Here is a 19,210-nt window from a genome sequence, read left to right on the forward strand (position 1 = left end):
GTCTGAGTGCTGACCCCAGCTCCAGTCCTATCCTCTGTAAGCCCAGCCCTTTGTTTAACACCATCCTCAGAACCATTCACGGCAAGAGCTGAGTTCAGATCACACAAACCCAGAGACATAATCAGGCCAATACAGAGAGCAGAGATCTCCATCCTTCAACTGTCAGCATGTGGTTATACTGCAGGTGTTTTATAGATTTTCAGACTAAAGCTTCCCTCCTTCTACTGTACGTCATCTTACTCTACATCAGAGAGAGGATGACCGTATCTAGTGGCCTTGGATTTTGTCATGTCTAAGTCTTTCCTGTGGGCTGCATTTACATCGCTTTTTTTCCGGACCACATATGAATGTGGCCCAAATCAGAACTGGAAAATATTGGATGCCATGTGACGTGGGCTGTTCACATTGTCATGAAATAATCGGATTTGAGTCACTTAGGATTGCAATCTGAATGTAGCTACATGTCAATATTAAGTGATAGTGATAGCGCCACCTACTGGAAACAGAACGTTACAGTCACTATACTTTGATGTGCTCCTCCTAGCGGGTTGACCAGATCTTCCTTAAACAGGATCAGAAAAGTCTTAAGACCTTGATGATGCTGATTGTTAAGACTTTGAGTCTGCGTTCAAGGGCGTAGGAATGGCACCACAGCAAATTTCGATGTTATGTCATTAAACAGGAAGTTGTTGGTACTCTAATGTACATTAGTGGTGGGCGGATCGATCCAAATATCGATAATATCGATACCAACGTTGGTATTTATATTGATCAATACCAGTGTAATGAGATTGATACTTTCATTTTAGTTTCTCTCCAGTATGCTGGTAGCTGTAGAGCTGAGTTCAGACCACACAAACCCACAGACAGGATCAGGCTAATACAGAGAGCAGAGATCTCCATCTCTCAACTTCAGCATGTGGGCATACTGCATGTATGTTTTATTGATTTTTAGACAAAATCTTCCCTCCTTCTACTCTACATCATCTTACTGTACATCAGAGAGAGGATGGCCTTATCTAGTGGCCTTTGATTAACTCATGTCTAATTCTTTTCTATGGGCTGCATGTACAATATAATCTTCATTAAAGCTGCAGTGGGTAGAATGCAAGAAAAACGCCAGAATTTGACACTGTAAACCCAGATTTAGTTGTAATTAAACTTTTTAGTGGTCACTAGTTATTCTTTCATGTTTTGTTAAACACCAGATTCATTACTAAATCCCATTAGTTGTTTATAATAATCAGCTTAAGTATGCCATGCACAGATCATATTAAACAGAGATAACTAAGGATGTTAAGTGTCTGTATGGAAGGTGCGGGGTCATTTGAACTGTTCTGGCTGAAGCAGTGCAAAGGCTCATGGAAAAAAATATATATGTTCTGAATGTTTTTTGTCCTAGTTAAAGTGTGCTTTTGTTCTGTTAGAGTTTTGGGTGTGCATTTTTATATCTGGGTATTGGTTTTGTATGGTTGATTTAGGATCATGTTTATCTAAATTTATTGTTGCACCATGACCGAGACCCGGGTGGGGACAGATCAGGTCTGGACAGTGAAAAGGTATTTTGAGTCATGAGTAAATGACAGAATTGAGTAAATGTCTCATCTGAGGGAAATTCTCCTAGAAGCATAGAACATTGGAGCACGTCATTCTTCATGTAGATATTTTTTTCTACTCTTTCATGAAAAGAATGTAATGAATACAATGGGCCTCATTCACCAATAAAGCTGTCTCTTAAATATGTTCTTAGGAAAGTCCTGAAGAAATGTTTACGTTGGATTTGTGACGTGTTCTTAAACAACAGAATTGTTCACACCTGTGCTCTTAGGATTGATGAATCTCATGTCTTCGTAATTGAAAGCGCGTGCCAGTTGCTCCTAATTAGCATAAGAAAATGCCCCGCACCGGAGCCGGCTTGGAAGCTGATGAAGGATCGGCGGTGCCCCATATATATCTATGGCAACCAAACTCAGTCAAAGTCAAAAGTATGCACTATTGAATCTACTACTTAAGTACAGTAACGAAGAATTTGTACTTTGTTACATTCCACCACTGCATTTTAGCGATGCCCTATAAATAGCACAATCAATCAACGAAATAACGCAGGATTTAATCAGTGTAATAGCTGATGCAAATTGCAATGTTAGCGTTTCTTTGCATAGTGATTCCTTTTCAACAAATGATCAGAAATACATTACATTACAATACCACCATTGTAAATGACTGGATAATTAAATAAAATGCAGTAACCAATTATTTGGAGCAAATTGTCATCACTCAAATGTGCGTAAGAGTGCTCTTGAGTGTTCGTAGATTTTGTTCTTAGCTAAGTCAAATCCAAGATAAGAAAACAGTGAATTTCAGAATCTTCATAAAAAGTGCATATGTGGGGTTTAGGAATACTTTTCTTCATAAGAATGGTTGGTGAATGAGGCCCAATATTCTTAAAATCATAATGACATGAAGGATGAAATAATATGTATATCAACTAATTCTTTTTTAGTAGCCTGTTTTATATTTATTAGTTTTCTGTGCATGTTTAACTTAACATACTTAATTTAAACAACATGACTCCAGGAAAAAAAAAAATCTTTGTTTACTAAGGGCTCCTGCACAATGCCTGCGTAGCGTGTTCATTTTTATATCGGCTCCCATGTTAACAGGTTAGAGCTTTCACACTGCCTGAGTGACACGCACGTCTCAGGCGTGGCTCGAGCCGTATTTTATCAATGGAAAACATACATGTATACAGACAAGGCTAGCACCAGCAGCGCCGCGTCAGACACGTTTCTGGTGTGTAAAGACATAGAAAAATCCATGCAGCCGCCACGCAACTGACACAGACAACAGAAACGCCGTGCTCACGCCACGCAGGCAGTGTGCCGGAGCCCTAATGATTTTGACTACTACATAAACTTACTGCTCTGTGTTAATACAACTTAACCTGTTAAGTTTCACTTTGTGTAAAAACTTAAACGGGTTTCCAGGCAAATTTCTAGTTAAGTCAACTAATTCGGGTAGTGTAGAGAGACCTCTTCCTGCAGCAATGCAATAATTCTTTAATAGAGGATTAAAACAGAGAACCTATTAAAGGTGCACATTTTTTATACATATTATTTAATAAAATAAAAATATTATTGAAACAGAAACTATTTTATAAAGGGGAAAGAAACACACATATATGTTTTAAATTTGGACTTGATAAAATAATGTTGTTAAAATAAAATGATAACATATTAAAAGGACATTCACAGAATGACAACAAAAAAAACAAGAAAAAATTGACTGTTAAAAGAAAAAAGATTTAAATCAAAAAGATGAAGACTGTGTTGGATTTGCTCAGCAAAAACTCTATATTGTATGTTTCCATCTTAACTTTTTCTAAACATCAGATGTCTTGGGATTATTTTTTGTTTATTAAATGTTTCTTGGTGTTCTTCTCGGGCTTCAACAATATGATGAAACACTTTGGAGCAAATATACACAGTATTAGTCCAAAACTGGAGGCCAGAATGGCAAATATCTCCACAGCAACAGTAAATTTCCCAGGAGAGCTGAGATATGCAGGGATAAAGGTGATCCAGACTGCACAGAATATCAGCATGCTGAAGGTGATGAGCTTGGCTTCATTAAAATTATCAGGTAATTTCCGAGCTAGGACAGCTAACACAAAGCAAAAGACAGCCAGTAGGCCTATGTACCCGAGCACAGCCCAGAACCCAACAGCTGAGCCTAATGCACACTCCAGAATGATTCTTTTTTTGTATATGGTTAGGTTTTTCACCGGAAAAGGGGGACTAAGACCCAACCAAATGGTACATATTAAAACTTGAATAAACGTGAAAGACACTACAGTCATTCTTTGCTGTGGAGGACCAAACCATTTCATGACATTACTACCTGGGAGGGTGGGGTGAAGCCCCCCTTAACACTACTATTGTTTTTCCAAGAACACAAGACATACAGAGGACGAAGGTGATCCCAAACGCTGTGTGGCGCAGCATGCAGGACCACTCAGAGGGTGCTCCAATGAAAGTTAATGAACATAAGAAACATAGAGTCAGGGAGAAGAGCAGCAGGAAGCTCAGCTCAGAGTTGTTGGCCCTGACAATCGGGGATGTCCTGTGACAATAGAACACAGCCGCTGTTAAAATGGCCAGACAGGCACCACCAACTGAGAATGTAGCCAGGATGATTCCTAGGACCTCGTTGTAGGAAAGAAACTCTACAGGCTTGGGGAGACAAGTGTCTCTTTCTGCATTAGGCCAGAACTCTTTGGGGCAAGGGAAACAGTCAGGGGAATCTGAAAAAAAAAAATCAAAATGTATTCTAGTGGTTGTAAAGTATATATGATTTTAAACAGTACATTGGCTATGTACAGGAGAAAAACCAATACCTGTAGCATTGCTAATCTCTCCCTCAGGACACAGTATACAATCATAACAGCAGATGGGTTTTCCTTTCTGCAGCACTTTACGAGTTCCTGGAGGACAGCTGTCAGTGCACACTGACACAGGAACCTGGCACATAGAGACAAACTCACATATGTTCAGGTGTGCTTCAAAGCTTTTTCAATCCTGTGTTAAAACAATACATGTCAATATGTGTATTGTCATTGTAACTGCTGAGGGACAAAATACACAGTTTTTGTGTCAAATTCATTCTAAAGTTCAGCTGAAGCCAAAATGAGGTTTTAGCAGTATGAGAGGTTGTCTTTCAAAGTTACAGTCTTTTTTGCAGAAATTCCCTTTTTCTTTTGTTACTATCCCTCTACAGGTCAGCAAGGGAATACTTTTTTGTAAAATATGAAGGAAGAATTTCATGATGAAAATATTGTTACTTTGGAATAGATCTCGTCACAGCCAGAATGGACATGAGCAATGTACAGTGACTGAAAATTATTTCAATGTACGTACACATATCAGACCCTATGAGATCATCATATTTGATGTTAAATTATTGCTTTTGTGCTCCTTACTTGTGTGCCACCATCCACCCAGGTGATGTTCCTGTTGACTTTGAACTTCTGGCCTACCGGCAGTGATGCATCGTAGTGCCCTACTGTCACCAACTTAATGCTGCCACTCTCACTTCTTTGCCAGTTAACCAGTTCATATCTGGCCACAGGATCACCGTTGGCATCAAACGACACATCATAACCATTTCGGGAAAAATTTACTTTTTTCAGCTGAGTAAGAACCTGTGAAGATAAAATAAAGGAAAGCTGTGAGGGACAGAAATTAAATAATATTAAATAAAATAATTATTTCATTTTAGAAATTAAAGCAAAAAATCGCATTGGGGTTTTCAATTATGTTCAACTGACCTCTTTGGACTCTATCCTGGTGAATTTGTCAAACTGAGTTGTAGAATTTGTTTTCTGACACACTGCTTTATGAATGGCATGAGCTATTGCATAAACAGCCTTGTATACCATGTTAGTGATCCGGAGCTGAGATGTGTCAGTGTACGGGCTCTGGAGCGTCTTTATGTCTTCAGTACCATCACATAATCTCTCGTCTTTTGCTGCACCTAATAACACACAGAGACAGAGAAAGGTGTTTTTTAGCCTTTAAATTATCATTCTTTCTTTGTGTTTATTGTTCTTTTTTATTCCATTTAACCTGTCAAACATGCCTTCTAGAAACTCACATAGCTATATTGTTGCGTATTTAACATTGCACCATAAAGCACTGTTTTTCCTACATTTCTTTTTTTTTTTTAAATAGTGGCTGATTCAGTTTTTGTCAGTCATATTTTTTTCAGCCTTTATGTAAGCCAACTCACAAATAACACAAATCATCAGTCATCAGAAAACAAGTCAAATTTATCAAAGCCAAACATGTATTTTCCTTTAATTATTGTCTTGACCTGTTTTAAGGAGGACCTTTAACCCTCAGCAGTGCACGAAGAAGGCCAACAGGATTATCAGAGACCCAAATCACTTCAGCCACAAACTGCTCTACCTGCTGCCGTCTGACAGACGCTAACGCAGCATCCGGTCCTGCACTACCAGGCTCAGGGACAACTTCATCACACAGGCCATAAGACTGCTGAACTCCTGAGCTAATGACGACAATACTGTCACTTTCCCTTTCATACTTTATACTGTCACTTTACCTTTATACTTTACAACCTCTCATTACGCATACATTTACCACATTCTTGCTTACATTACAGTTTATTCTTTTTGCAGTTACTGTACACTTTGTCCACCACATATATATTTTATTTTATACTTTACACTTATATTTTAACTTTGCACTGTTTTATGTCTTAGATTCTCATTTCTATTGCATGATTTTCTTTTTATCCATATTCATTGTTGGAGGGAGCCTGAGATCTAGATCATTTTTGCCAATGACTACTTCTCTGTAATTGTTGTGCATATTACAATTAAGAACTTAAAAATTACAACTAATAAATTATCAGTAATCACTGTCACTTTAATAACATATTTGAAGGTAAAAAAAAGTTTTGCACCAAATGTATCGCAAGAAGTGTTGCAAAAGTGGAGGCGCAGATTCGCCACTTTGTGATGTGAGAGAGCACATGTGTGAAGTTGCAGTGACTGACTCGAGAGGTTGTAATCACTGACTTGTGGTTGTGATGGAAAATGAACCTGAGGAAAAAAAACAGTACACGAGTAAATGTTGCATTACAAGTTTGCAGCTGTCATTGTGTTCATGCAAATATCAATCTACACATTTGTGAATATTTTTTCTGCGACTTCACATTCAGAATACAGGTGTGTGACTATTTTCTACAAGTGCAAATTTCAATTTACAAGTTCAGATTTTTTTTACAAGCTCTCATGTGTTTCTTTTTCTTTGTGTGACATCAAATTCAGATCACATGTGTGTGAATATCTCTCTCACCTTTTGCACCATATTTACCTTCATGACTTCACACTAACTGTAACTAATACATTCCAGTAAGCCTGGAGAATGTCTACTGTGTGCTTGTGTTCAGGACTTCAGTGTTGACATTGTGAAATCACTGCAGCAAAGTTCATACATAATCATCACCAAGAACACAGTTGCCTACATTTTTCCTGAAAGGTAATCATAACAAGTGAGTTTATTCACAGAGATGAGATGCACCTTATGTCCACCTCATGTCTTTAATCAATATCGCTAATTTTCCTTTCAGTCTGGGGTTTGGTCTTAAAGCAGCAGCTGAAACTTTAACACAGGAATATCCACTCAGATAGACATCTAGAAAAACAACACAAACAAAGAAATCCAACTGTCTGTCCTATGCTAAAAATCTGAGAAACTTTCTCACTTTTTCCCAGCCTGCAGTTGAATGCATCCTCCCAGAACTCAGTAAGCACTGGAGAGGCAGCAACTTTAGAGGGAGAGAGATCCAGCAAGAAGTCTCTCAGACCTGGGATGACAGATCGCTCAATGGCAAATCCGATGGCTCCAGCACAGAAGCTGAACCTCAGCAATTCTGTGTTTGTTACCCAGGCTTCACTGCCTATCCACTGGCGAGGTGGAGATGGCTCGAGCGACAGCTCCTCCAGCAGAATCCTAATGTCTCCCAAGGCTACAAATGCCACAACAACCATAGCTGTCGACCTGAAGAAACATTTACGGTTTTAAATGTATATCAAGATAGGATACTTTAGTATTTGGTCTGACTGACCATTTTTATAATAACATCAGTAATAAATAAACAGGATGAAAAAAATATACATTTCCAATTTGCCACTGAAGTAATAAAAATATCTCCAATCTTTTACAGAACATTTTTGTTGTGCTTTTGTGCAGGTCAGTGTCAACACAGGGAACATCAAACCTGCGGATAACGTCAGCTACTCTCTGGATCCTGCTACGTGGTTGGGTCCAATAGAAAGATTCTGAGTATTCCACACAGATCCCCTCTCTGTGTGCTGCGTCCAGGAAAGACGCCATACCATTATTGCCATAATCCGAATCTGACCGGACAGCACCTATCCAAGTCCAGCCAAAGTGTTTTACCAGCTTGGCCAGCGCGTCAGCCTGGAACTGATCACTAGGGATTGTTCTGAAGAAACTCGGGTACTGCTGCTTATCGGACAGACATGCACAAGTGGCAAAGTGGCTCACCTAAAGGAAAACAAAAGTGTAATTATTTAACAGAACATGGAAAAAGCTCTGGTCTATAGGCTATTACAAAACGTTTCCCAGAAATTCAGAATATTTACTTGAGGAATGTTAAAGGGCCCGATGATGCGCGAGATGCTGATGGATGGCGTGGACTCAGACTCACCAACGACAGCCATCACCATACCAGATTGTGAGCAATTGTCACCAGTGTAAAACACCGGGTCCAGACCATTTGAAAGCTGGAATGCCACATGCACCGCCACGGGCACCGAGGCGCACGAGTCGTAGATCTGATAACCGAGTTTGATTCCCGGCAGCAGCTCTGTGCTGTTGTTTATCTCCTCGATGGCGAAGATCATTGCACGTGAGAAGCGCAGTTCACGGATGTCAATGCTGCAAACAGACACTGTGTCACTATTTGAATTTTACAATTCACAATTGTAACAGAAATATAAAAAACACAGGATTAGATATCAATCCAACATTCCCAAGAATCTTAATGTACAGAGTTAAATAAATCTAAAGTATTAAATTGTTTGGTAAATATGTACAAAATCAGTTGTTAAACACGCCTATATTTTCAGTTAAAAAATACAAAAAATCTTTCTTTTTTATATATTTACTATTATCTACCTTTTTGTAAATATATCATGCAATTTACACAACACCTGCATTTTCCCTCTGGAGATCAATACAATTTTATTTTATCTCATCTTTATTTGGCATTTAATGAACTTTTTTTAAACTAGACAAAAGTACACAATTGTAGGCACATCATACAAATCAAAACATCTCTTTTTCCACACTCCCTCTTACTAACCTTCCTGTGCATCTTAGTGGCTCAGGCATGGTGGTGTAGTTATGCTTCACTGTGTGCATATTGTGTATGGAGAAAACACCCCCTATAATGTAGTCACCATCCACTGAGAACACAGGTAGACGAGTGGTACCCTGGAGCTTACATTTCACAGATGAAGTCTGAGTGCTGACCCCAGCTCTAGTTCTATCCTCTCTAAGCCCAGCCCTTTGTTTAACACCATCATCAGAACCATTCAAGGCAAGAGCTGAGTTCAGATCACACAAACCCAGAGACAGGATCAGACCAATACAGAGAGCAGAGATCTCCATCCCTCAACTGTCAGCATGTGGTTATACTGCAGGTGTGTTTTATAGATTTTCAGACAAAAGCTTCCCTCCTTCTACTGTACGTCATCTTGCTGTACATCAGAGAGAGGATGGCCTTATCTAGTGGCCTTTGATTAACTCATGTCTAAGTCTTTCCTGTGGGCTGCATGTACTATATAATCTGCATTGATGCTGCAGTGGGTAGAATGCAACAATAAAAGTACCAGAGTTTTAAGTAGAGACCTCTTTCTGCAGCCCTCCTTCTCCCCGCAGAACAGCCAATATCAATGCACTGTCTCTCTAACATGACCTGTGGTTGACCAAAGTCTCCCCTCATGGCTAGATTTTCTAAAGCCTTAAAACTGAGTCAAGATATCTTCCTAAGTTTGTCCTACCCCTACAGAAATACACACCTTTAATGAGTTGTGTGGTTTAAGACCATATTAAATAATGTGTATATAGAACCATTATTGAGACAAGTGTCTCTCAGCAATAGGCCAGAACTCCTTGGGGCAAGTTGGGAATCTGAAAAAATATAACAAGAGGACTTTAAGCAGTCATGATCAGGGCCAGAGCACTAACGTCATCAGTCAGCAAAGGTACTATTGATATTGTTCTGTTTATTATTGTTAACTTAAATAAATCACAATTGAGGGGCTAAACATGCTCAGAAAGTTATTAAACTTTGCACACACAAAATTGGTGAAAATTGACATCTAAAAGTGGTCTGAAGGTTGGCAAATCAGCTCTATAGTGCCCCCTACAAAATTACAAAAATGTAGCTCCCACAGTGAGTTTCACCTAGATGTATGGAAATGTATCATGTCCAGACTTACAAAAAAAGCCATGCACTAAACCCAACAGGAAAGCAGCCATTTTGAATAAAAAATGCATTGTTTTGGTCATCTTTGACCATTTGCAGGTATTGTACTTTAAGAAACTCCTCCTACATTTTGAAGATTGTGAGATTTTATTAAACATAATTGCCGTGTTGACACAGCAAATTTCGATATTACGCAATGAAAAAGGAAGTTGTTGTAACTTGAATGTACATTGTCCAATCTGCCCCAAATTTGTCATGCGTGATGACAGTCCAGGCCTGAAGATAGCTACATTGGTGTTGCACTTGGGAGTGGTAAATTGGCTCAATAGTGCCCCTATAAAATTACAAAGAAGCAGCCCCGTTTCACTTAGATTAGGGATGTCCCGATCGCAAATATCGGATCAGAGCCGAAAACAATTATCCGCTGATATATAGACATATCTTTCACCATGCAAAGAATATGGGAAAGCGCAGAATTGTGAGGATGGTCGCTATAGAGTTACGTCAGAATCGCATGAATTCTGATCTAACAGTCCAGACTCAGGTCGCATTTTTTTCGAATTTGAACTGGAAAATATCAGATGCCATGTGACGAGGGCTGTTCATGATGTCATGAAAAAAATCGGATTTGAGTCACTTGGGATTGCAATCTGAATGTAGCTACATGTCAATATTAAGTGATAGTGATAGCGCCACCTACTGGAAACAGAACGTTACAGTCACTATACTTTGATGAGTTCCTCCTAGCGGGTTGACCAGATCTTCCTTAAACAGGATCAGAAAAGCCTTAAGACCTTGATGATGCGGATTGTTAAGACTTTGAGTCTGCGTTCAAGGGCGTGGCTGTGGTGCCACAGCAAATTTTGATGTTATGTCATTAAACAGGAAGTTGTTGGTACTATAATATACATTAGTAGTGGGCGGATCGATCCAAATAATGATAATATCGATACCAACGTTGGTATTTATATTGATCAATACCAGTGTAATGAGATTGATACTTTCATTTTAGTTTCTCTCCAGTATGCTGGTAGCTGTAGAGCTGAGTTCAGATCACATAAACCCACAGACAGGATCAGACCAATACAGAGAGCAGAGATCTCCATCTCTCAACTTCAGCATGTGGGCATACTGCATGTATGTTTTTATAGATTTTCAGACAAAAGCTTCCTTCCTTTTACTCTACGTCATCTTGCTGTACATCAGAGAGAGGATGGCCTTATCTAGTGGCCTTTGATTAACTCATGTCTTAGTCTTTTCTGTGTGCTGCATGTGCAATATAATCTGCATTGAAGCTGCAGTGGGTAGAATGCAAGAAAAATGCCAGAATTTGAAGTAGAGACCTCTTCCTGCAGCTCTCCTTCTCCCCTCTCTGTTGCACGGGCAATGCATCTGCAGAACAGCCAATATGAATGCTCTGTCCTTCTGAAATGACCTGTGATTGACCAAAGTTTTCCCTCATGGCTACAGTCAAAATATCTTCCCAAGTTTGTCTTACCCTTACACCTTTTTCATTTTTTATTTGATATAACAGTTACGCCTAACAAATACATGTAATGGACTGTTTGTTTTAATCCCATATTAAATAATGTGTATATGGAAGCATGTATGTTTTATTGATTTTTAGACAAAACCTTCCCTCCTTCTACTCTACGTCATCTTGCTGTACATCAGAGAGAGGATGGCCTCATCTAGTGGCCTTTGATTAACTCATGTCTAATTCTTTTCTATGGGCTGCATGTACAATATAATCTTCATCAAAGCTGCAGTGGGTAGAATGCAAGAAAAACGCCAGAATTTGACACTGTAAACCCAGATTTAGTTGTAATTAAACTTTTTAGTGGTCACTAGTTATTCTTTCATGTTTTGTTAAACACCATATTCATTACTAAATCCCATTAGTTGTTTGTAATAATCATCTGAAGTATGCCATGCACAGATTATATTAAGCAGAGATAACTAAGGATGTTAAGTTTCTGTATGGAAGGGGCGGGGTCATTTGAACTGTTCTGGCTGAAGCGGTGCAAAGGCTCATGGGAAAAAATAAAAAATAAAAATATATATGTTCAGAACGTTTTTTGTCCTAGTTAGAGTGTGCTTTAATAATGTTCTGTTTGTGTTTTGGGTGTGCATTTTTTATATCTGGGTTTTGGTTTTGAATGGTTGATTTAGGATCATGTTTATCTAAATTTATTGTTGCACCATGACCGAGACCCGGGTGGGGAGAGATCGGCTCTGGGCAGTGAAAAGGAATTTTGTGTTATGAGCAAAAGATGGAGATGAGTAATCTTGTCTCCTGAGGGAAATTCTCTTTGAAGCATAGATCATTGGAACATGTTATTGTTGATTTAGATTTTTTTTGTTCTTCCCTGTTTCATGAATAGAATGTTATTGAATATAATATTCTTAAAGTCATACTGACATGAAGGATAAAATAATATGTATATCAACTAATTCTTTTTTTAACAGTGATAAGTAGCCTGTTTTATATTTGTTATGTTTCTTTGCATGTTTAACGCAACATATTTATTTTAAACAACATGACTCCAGAAAAAAAATAATGTTTGTTTACTAAGGGCTCCTGCACAATGCCTGCGTGGCGTGTTCGTTTTTATTTCGGCTCCCATGTTAACAGGTTAGAACTTGCACACTGCCTGAGTGACACGCACGTCTCAGGCGTGGCTCGAGCCGTGCTGAAAACGTGTGCATGCTAGAAATAGAACTGCCACCTATTTTTCACACGACATGCAAGCGTGTTGGAAGCGTTTCCATTCAAAATAGAATAGAAAAAGATGTTTATATCTCATTTTGACACATTTACATTTAGTAGATGACATTTTGATGTTTGAAAGTCTCTAGGTTTTGACATAAATGCAGATAGAAATGTAATTTTCAAAAGTAATAATAAATAATTATCGATTTTTAAATATTGCACCTGTCAATACAGAACAAAATATTCTGTAACCTATTTTTCCGTCAATACTGCCGACGTTGTCTTTGCTGTAATCAAATCAGTATATATTTATGTTTAATATGAAGTACACTACTGCTTGAGCGCAGTCATTTTATATTTATTATCTCAGGAAAGGGAATTGAAATATAAAAATATGTATATCGAAGAGAAAAACACGCTATTATTTCATTTTATCAATGGGAAACATACATGTGTGCAGACGAGGCTAGTAGCGCCGCGTCATTTCTGGTGTGCAAAGACATAGAAAACACCACGCAACCGCCACGCAACTGACACGCAACAGAAACGCCACACTCACGCTACACAGGCAGTGTGCGGGAGCCCTAATGATTTTGACTACTGCATCAACTTACTGCTCTGTGTTAATACAACTTAACCTGTTAAGTTTCACCTTGTGTAAAAACTTAAATGGTTTAAGGCAATGGGTTTCCACGCAAATTTCGTTAGGTCAACTAATTCAGGTAGAGTGTAGAGAGACCTCTTCCTGCAGCAATGCAATAATCCTTTAATATGGGATTAAAACATAGAACCTATTAAAGCTGCACATTTGTTATACATATTATATAATACAATAAATATATTATTGAAATAGAAGCTATTTTATGAAAAAAGAAAGAAATGTTATATTTTAAATTTGGACTTTTGCATTCACATTTTCTGCCCATGATAAAATAATGTTGGTAAAATAAGATGATAACGTATTAAAAGGATATTCACAGAATGTCAATAAAAGACCAAGAAAATATTGAATCAAAAAGATGAAGATTGTGTTGGATTTTCTCAGCAAAAACTCTATATTGTATGTCGTCATCTTAACTTTTTCTAAACATCAGATGTCTTGGGATTCATTTTTGTTCATTAAATGTTTCTTGGTGTTTTTCTCTGGCTTAAACAATATGATGAAACACTTTGGAGCAAATATACACAGTATTAGTCCAAAACTGGAGGCCAGAATGGCAAATATCTCCACAGCCACAGTAAATTTCCCAGGAGAGCTGAGATATGCTGGGATAAAGGTGATCCAGACTGCACAGAATATCAGCATGCTGAAGGTGATGAGCTTGGCCTCATTAAAATTATCAGGTAATTTCCGAGCTAGGACAGCTAACACAAAGCAAAAGACAGCCAGTAGGCCTATGTACCCGAGCACAGCCCAGAACCCAATAGCTGAGCCTAATGCACACTCCAGGATGATTCTCTCCTTGTATATAGTTAGGTTTTTCATTGGAAAAGGGGGACTAAGAACTAACCAAATAGTACATATTAAAACTTGAATAAATGTAAAAGACACTACAGTCATTCTTTGCTGTGGAGGACCAAACCATTTCATGACATTACTACCTGGGAGTGTAGCTTTGAAGGCCATTAACACTACTATTGTTTTTCCAAGAACACAAGACATACAGAGGACGAAGGTGATCCCAAACGCTGTGTGGCGCAGCATGCAGGACCACTCAGAGGGTGCTCCAATGAAAGTTAATGAACATAAGAAACATAAAGTCAGGGAGAAGAGCAGCAGGAAGCTCAGCTCAGAGTTGTTGGCCCTGACAATCGGGGATGTCCTGTGACGATAGAATACAGCCGCTGTTATAATGGCCAGACAGGCACCACCAACTGAGAATGTAGCCAGGATGATTCCTAGGACCTCGTTGTAGGAAAGAAACTCTACAGGCTTGGGGAGACAAGTGTCTCTCTCTGCATTAGGCCAGAACTCTTTGGGGCAAGGGAAACAATCAGGGCAATCTGAAAAAAGTTAAATCAAAATGTATTCTAGTGGTTGTAATGTATATTTGATTTTAAACAGTACATTGGCTATGTACAGGAGAAAAACAAATACCTGTAGCATTACTAATCTCTCCCTCAGGACACAGTATACAATCATAACAGCAGATGGGTTTTCCTTTCTGCAGCACTTTACGAGTTCCTGGAGGACAGCTGTCAGTGCACACTGACACAGGAACCTGGCACATAGAGAGAAACAAACTCACATATGTTCAGGTGTGCTTCAAAGTTTTTTCAATCCATTCTAAAGTTCAGCTGAAGCCAAAATGAGGTTTTAGCAGTTTGAATGGTTGTCTTTCAAAGTTACAGTCTTTTTTGTACAAATTCCCTTTTTCTTTTGTTGCTATCCCTCTACAGCTCAGCAAGGGAATACTTTTTTGTAAAATATGAGGGAAGAATTTAATACTGAAAATATTGTTACTTTGGAATAGATCTCTTCACAGCCAGAATGGACATGAGCAATGTACAGTGACTTAAAATTATTTCAATGTACGTACACATATCAGACCCTATGAGATCATCATATTTGATGATAAAATTATTGCTTTTGTGCTCCTTACTTGTGTGCCACCGTCCACCCAGGTGATGTTCCTGTTGACTTTGAACTTCTGGCCTACCGGCAGTGATGCATCGTAGTGCCCTACTGTCACCAACTTAATGCTGCCACTCTCACTTTTTTGCCAGTTAACCAGTTCATATCTGGCCACAGGATCACCATTGGCATCAAACGACACATCATAACCATTTCGGGAAAAATTTACTTTTTTCAGCTGAGTAAGAACCTGTGAAGATAAAATAAAGGAAAGCTGTGAGGGACAGAAATTAAATAATATTAAATAAAATAATTATTTCATTTTAGAAATTAAAGCAAAAAATCGCATTGGGGTTTTCAATTATTTGTTTCAACTGACCTCTTTGGACTCTATCCTGGTGAATTTGTCACACTGCTTTGTAGAATTTGTTTTCTGGCACACTGCTTTATGAATGGCATGAGCTATTGCATAAACAGCCTTGTATACCATGTTAGTGATCCGGAGCTGAGATGTGTCAGTGTACGGGCTCTGGAGCGTCTTTATGTCTTCAGTACCATCACATAATCTCTCGTCTTTTGCTGCACCTAATAACACACAGAGACAGAGAAAAGTGTTTTTTAGCCTTTAAATTATCATTCTTTCTTTGTGTTTATTGTTCTTTTTTAGTCCATTTAACCTTTCAAACATGCCTTGTAGAAACTCACATAGCTATATTGTTGCATATTTAACATTACACCATAATGCACTGTTTTTCCTACATTTCTTTGTTTTTAAATAGTGGCTGTTTCAGTGTGTGTCAGTCATATTTTTTTTCAACCTTCATGTAAGCCAAACCACAAATAAGATAAATCATCATTAAAAATAAGTCACATTTATAAAAGCCAAACATGTATTTTCCTTTAATTATTGTCTTGACCTGTTTTAAGGAGGACCTCTAACCCTCAGCAGTGCATGAAGAAGGCCAACAGGATTATCAGAGACCCAAATCACACAAAGTGCTCTACCTGCTGCCATCTGACAGACGCTAACGCAGCATCCGGTCCTGCACTACCAGGCTCAGGGACAACTTCATCACACAGGCCATAAGACTGCTGAACTCCTGAGCTAATGACGACAATACTGTCACTTTCCCTTTCATACTTTATACTGTCACTTTACCTTTATACTTTACAACCTCTCATTACACATACATTTACCACATTCCTGTTGACATTACCGTTTATTCTTTTTGCAATTACTGTACACTTTGTCTACCACATATATATGTTATTGTATACTTTACCCTTATATTTTAACTTTGCACTATTTTATGTCTTAGAGTGTCATTTTTATTGCATGATTTTATTATTATACATATTCATTGTTGGAGGGAGCCTGAGAGCTAGATCATTTTTGCCAACGGTTACATCTCTGTAATTGTTGTGCATATTACAATAAAGAACTTAAAAATTACAACTAATAAAAGTAATCACTGTCACTATAATAAAAACTTCACATTAACTGTAACTAATACATTTGAGTAAGTACAATTTAAGAAATTGATTTGTAGCCTACTTAGGCATGGTGGCAGGAGAATGTCTACTGTGTGCTTGTGTTCAGGACTTCAGTGTTGACATTGTGAAATCACTGCAGCAATACGTAATCTTCACAAAGACAGCAGAGTGCCTACATTTTTCCTGAAAGATAATCATAACAAGTGAGTTTATTCACAGAGATGAGATGCACCTTATGTCCACCTCATGTCTTTGATCAATATCGGTAATTTCCCTTTCAATCTGGGGTTTGGTCTTAAAACAGCTGCTGAGTCTTTAACACAGGAAAATCCACTCAGATAGACATCCAAAAAAACGTTCTCACTTTTTCCCAGCCTGCAGTTGAATGCATCCTCCCAGAACTCAGTAAGCACTGGAGAGGCAGCCACTTTAGAGGGAGAGAGATCCAGCAAGAAGTCTCTCAGACCTGGGATGACAGATCGCTCAATGGCAAATCCGATGGCTCCAGCACAGAAGCTGAACCTCAGCAATTTTGGGTCTGTTACCCAGGCTTCACTGCCTATCCACTGGCGAGGTGGAGATGGCTCGAGCGACAGCTCCTCCAGCAGAAGCCTCGCCTCTCCAAATGCTACAAATGCCACAACAACCATAGCTGTCGACCTGAAGAAACATTTACGTTTTTAAATGTATATCAAGATAGGATACTTTAGTATTTGGTCTGACTGACCATTTTTATAATAACATCAGTTCTACATAAACAGGATGAAAAATATATACATTTCCAACGTGCCACTGAAGCAATAAAAATATCTCCAATCTTATATTTTACAGAACATTTTTGTTGTGCTTTTGTGCAGATCAGTGTCAACACAGGGAACATCAAACCTGCGGATAACGTCAGCTACTCTCTGGATCCTGCTACGTGGGTGGGTCCGATAGAAAGATTCAGAGTATTCCACACAGATCCCCTCTCTGTGTGCTGCATCCAGGAAAGACGCCATACCATTATTGCCATAGTCCGAATCTGACCGGACAGCACCTATCCAAGTCCAGCCAAAGTGTTTTACCAGCTTGGCCAGCGCATCAGCCTGGAACTGATCACTAGGGATTGTTCTGAAGAAACTCGGGTACTGCTGCTTATCGGACAGACATGCACAAGTGGCAAAGTGGCTCACCTAAAGGAAAACAAAAGTGTAATTATTTAACAGAACATGGAAAAAGCACTGGACTATAGGCTATTACAAAACGTTTCCCAGAAATTCAGAATATTTACTTGAGGGATGTTAAAGGGCCCGATGATGCGCAGCATGCTGATGGTTGGCGTGGACCCAGACTCACCAACGACAGCCTTCACCATACCAGATTGTGAGCAATTGTCACCGGTGTAAAACACTGGGTCCAGGCCATTTGAAAGCTGGAATGCCACATGCACCGCCACGGGCACCGAGGCGCACGAGTCGTAGATCTGATAACCGAGTTTGATTCCCGGCAGCAGCTCCGTGCTGTTGTTTATCTCCTCGATGGCGAAGATCATTGCACGTGAGAAGCGCAGTTCACGGGTGTTAATGCTGCAAACAGACACTGTGTCACTATTTGAATTTTACAATTCACAATTGTAACAGAAATATAAAAAACACAGGATTAGATATCAATCCAACATTCACAAGAATCTTAATGTACAGAGTCAAATAAATCTAAAGTATTAAATTGTTTGGTAAATATGTACAAAATCAGTTGTTAAACACACCTATATTTTCAGTTAAAAAAAACAAAAAACTTTATTTTTTATATATTTACTATTCTTTACCTGTTGTAAATATAATATCATGCAATTTACACAACACCTGCATTTTCCCTCTGGAGATCAATAAAAGTTTATCTTATCTCATCTTTATTTGGCATTTAATTAACTTTTTTTAAGTTTCCAATGCTAGACAAAAGTACACAATTGTAGGCACATCATACCAGTCAAAACATCTCTTTTTCCACACTCCCTCTTACTAACCTCCCTGTGCATCTTAGTGGCTCAGGGATGGTGGTGTAGTTATGCTTCACTGTGTGCATGTTGTAGTGTATGGAGAAAACACCCCCAATAATGTAGTCACCATCCGTTGAGAACACAGGGAGACGAGTGGTACCCTGGAGCTTACATTTCACAGATGAAGTCTGAGTGCTGACCCCAGCTCTAGTCCTATCCTCTGTAAGCCCAGCCCTTTGTTTAACATCATCCTCACAACCATTCAAGGCAAGAGCTGAGTTCAGCTCACACAAACCCAGAGACAGGATCAGACCAATACAGAGAGCGGAGATCTCCATCCCTCAACTGTCAGCATGTGGTTATACTGCGTTTTATAGATTTCCAGACAACAGCTTCCCTCCTTCTACTG

At 38.8% G+C, this 19,210-nt stretch overlaps 1 protein-coding gene and 1 pseudogene across 1 annotated transcript; both read right to left on the reverse strand.

The window, feature by feature from the left end:
- Positions 1-3,372: 3,372 nt before the first annotated feature.
- Positions 3,373-9,008, reverse strand: LOC120570322 (annotated as a pseudogene).
- Positions 9,009-13,844: 4,836 nt separating this feature from the next.
- LOC120547343 (extracellular calcium-sensing receptor-like) lies at positions 13,845-18,902 on the reverse strand. The gene is made up of 8 exons (XM_039782919.1): positions 18,829-18,902; positions 18,097-18,391; positions 17,709-17,998; positions 17,180-17,483; positions 15,709-15,897; positions 15,358-15,579; positions 14,853-14,976; positions 13,845-14,758 (listed from the first exon to the last, which is right to left on the reverse strand). The coding sequence occupies exons 1-8, from the start codon at positions 18,885-18,887 to the stop codon at positions 13,845-13,847; spliced, it is 2,397 nt and encodes a 798-aa protein (XP_039638853.1). The 5' UTR covers positions 18,888-18,902.
- Between the last annotated feature and the right edge of the window lie 308 nt (positions 18,903-19,210).

Source organism: Perca fluviatilis, chromosome 2, assembly GCF_010015445.1.
Source record: "Perca fluviatilis chromosome 2, GENO_Pfluv_1.0, whole genome shotgun sequence".
NCBI classification, from domain to species: domain Eukaryota; kingdom Metazoa; phylum Chordata; class Actinopteri; order Perciformes; family Percidae; genus Perca; species Perca fluviatilis.

Excerpts from the sequence above, each read along its gene's own strand:
- LOC120547343 (XM_039782919.1), bottom strand. The coding sequence starts at position 18,887 with ATGCACACAGTGAAGCATAACTACACCACCATCCCTGAGCCACTAAGA. Across the intron at positions 15,580-15,708 it reads CCAGGATAGAGTCCAAAGAG|GTTCTTACTCAGCTGAAAAA; the intron begins GTCAGTTGAAAC and ends TTATCTTCACAG. Across the intron at positions 14,977-15,357 it reads GGGTGGACGGTGGCACACAA|GTTCCTGTGTCAGTGTGCAC; the intron begins GTAAGGAGCACA and ends TCTATGTGCCAG.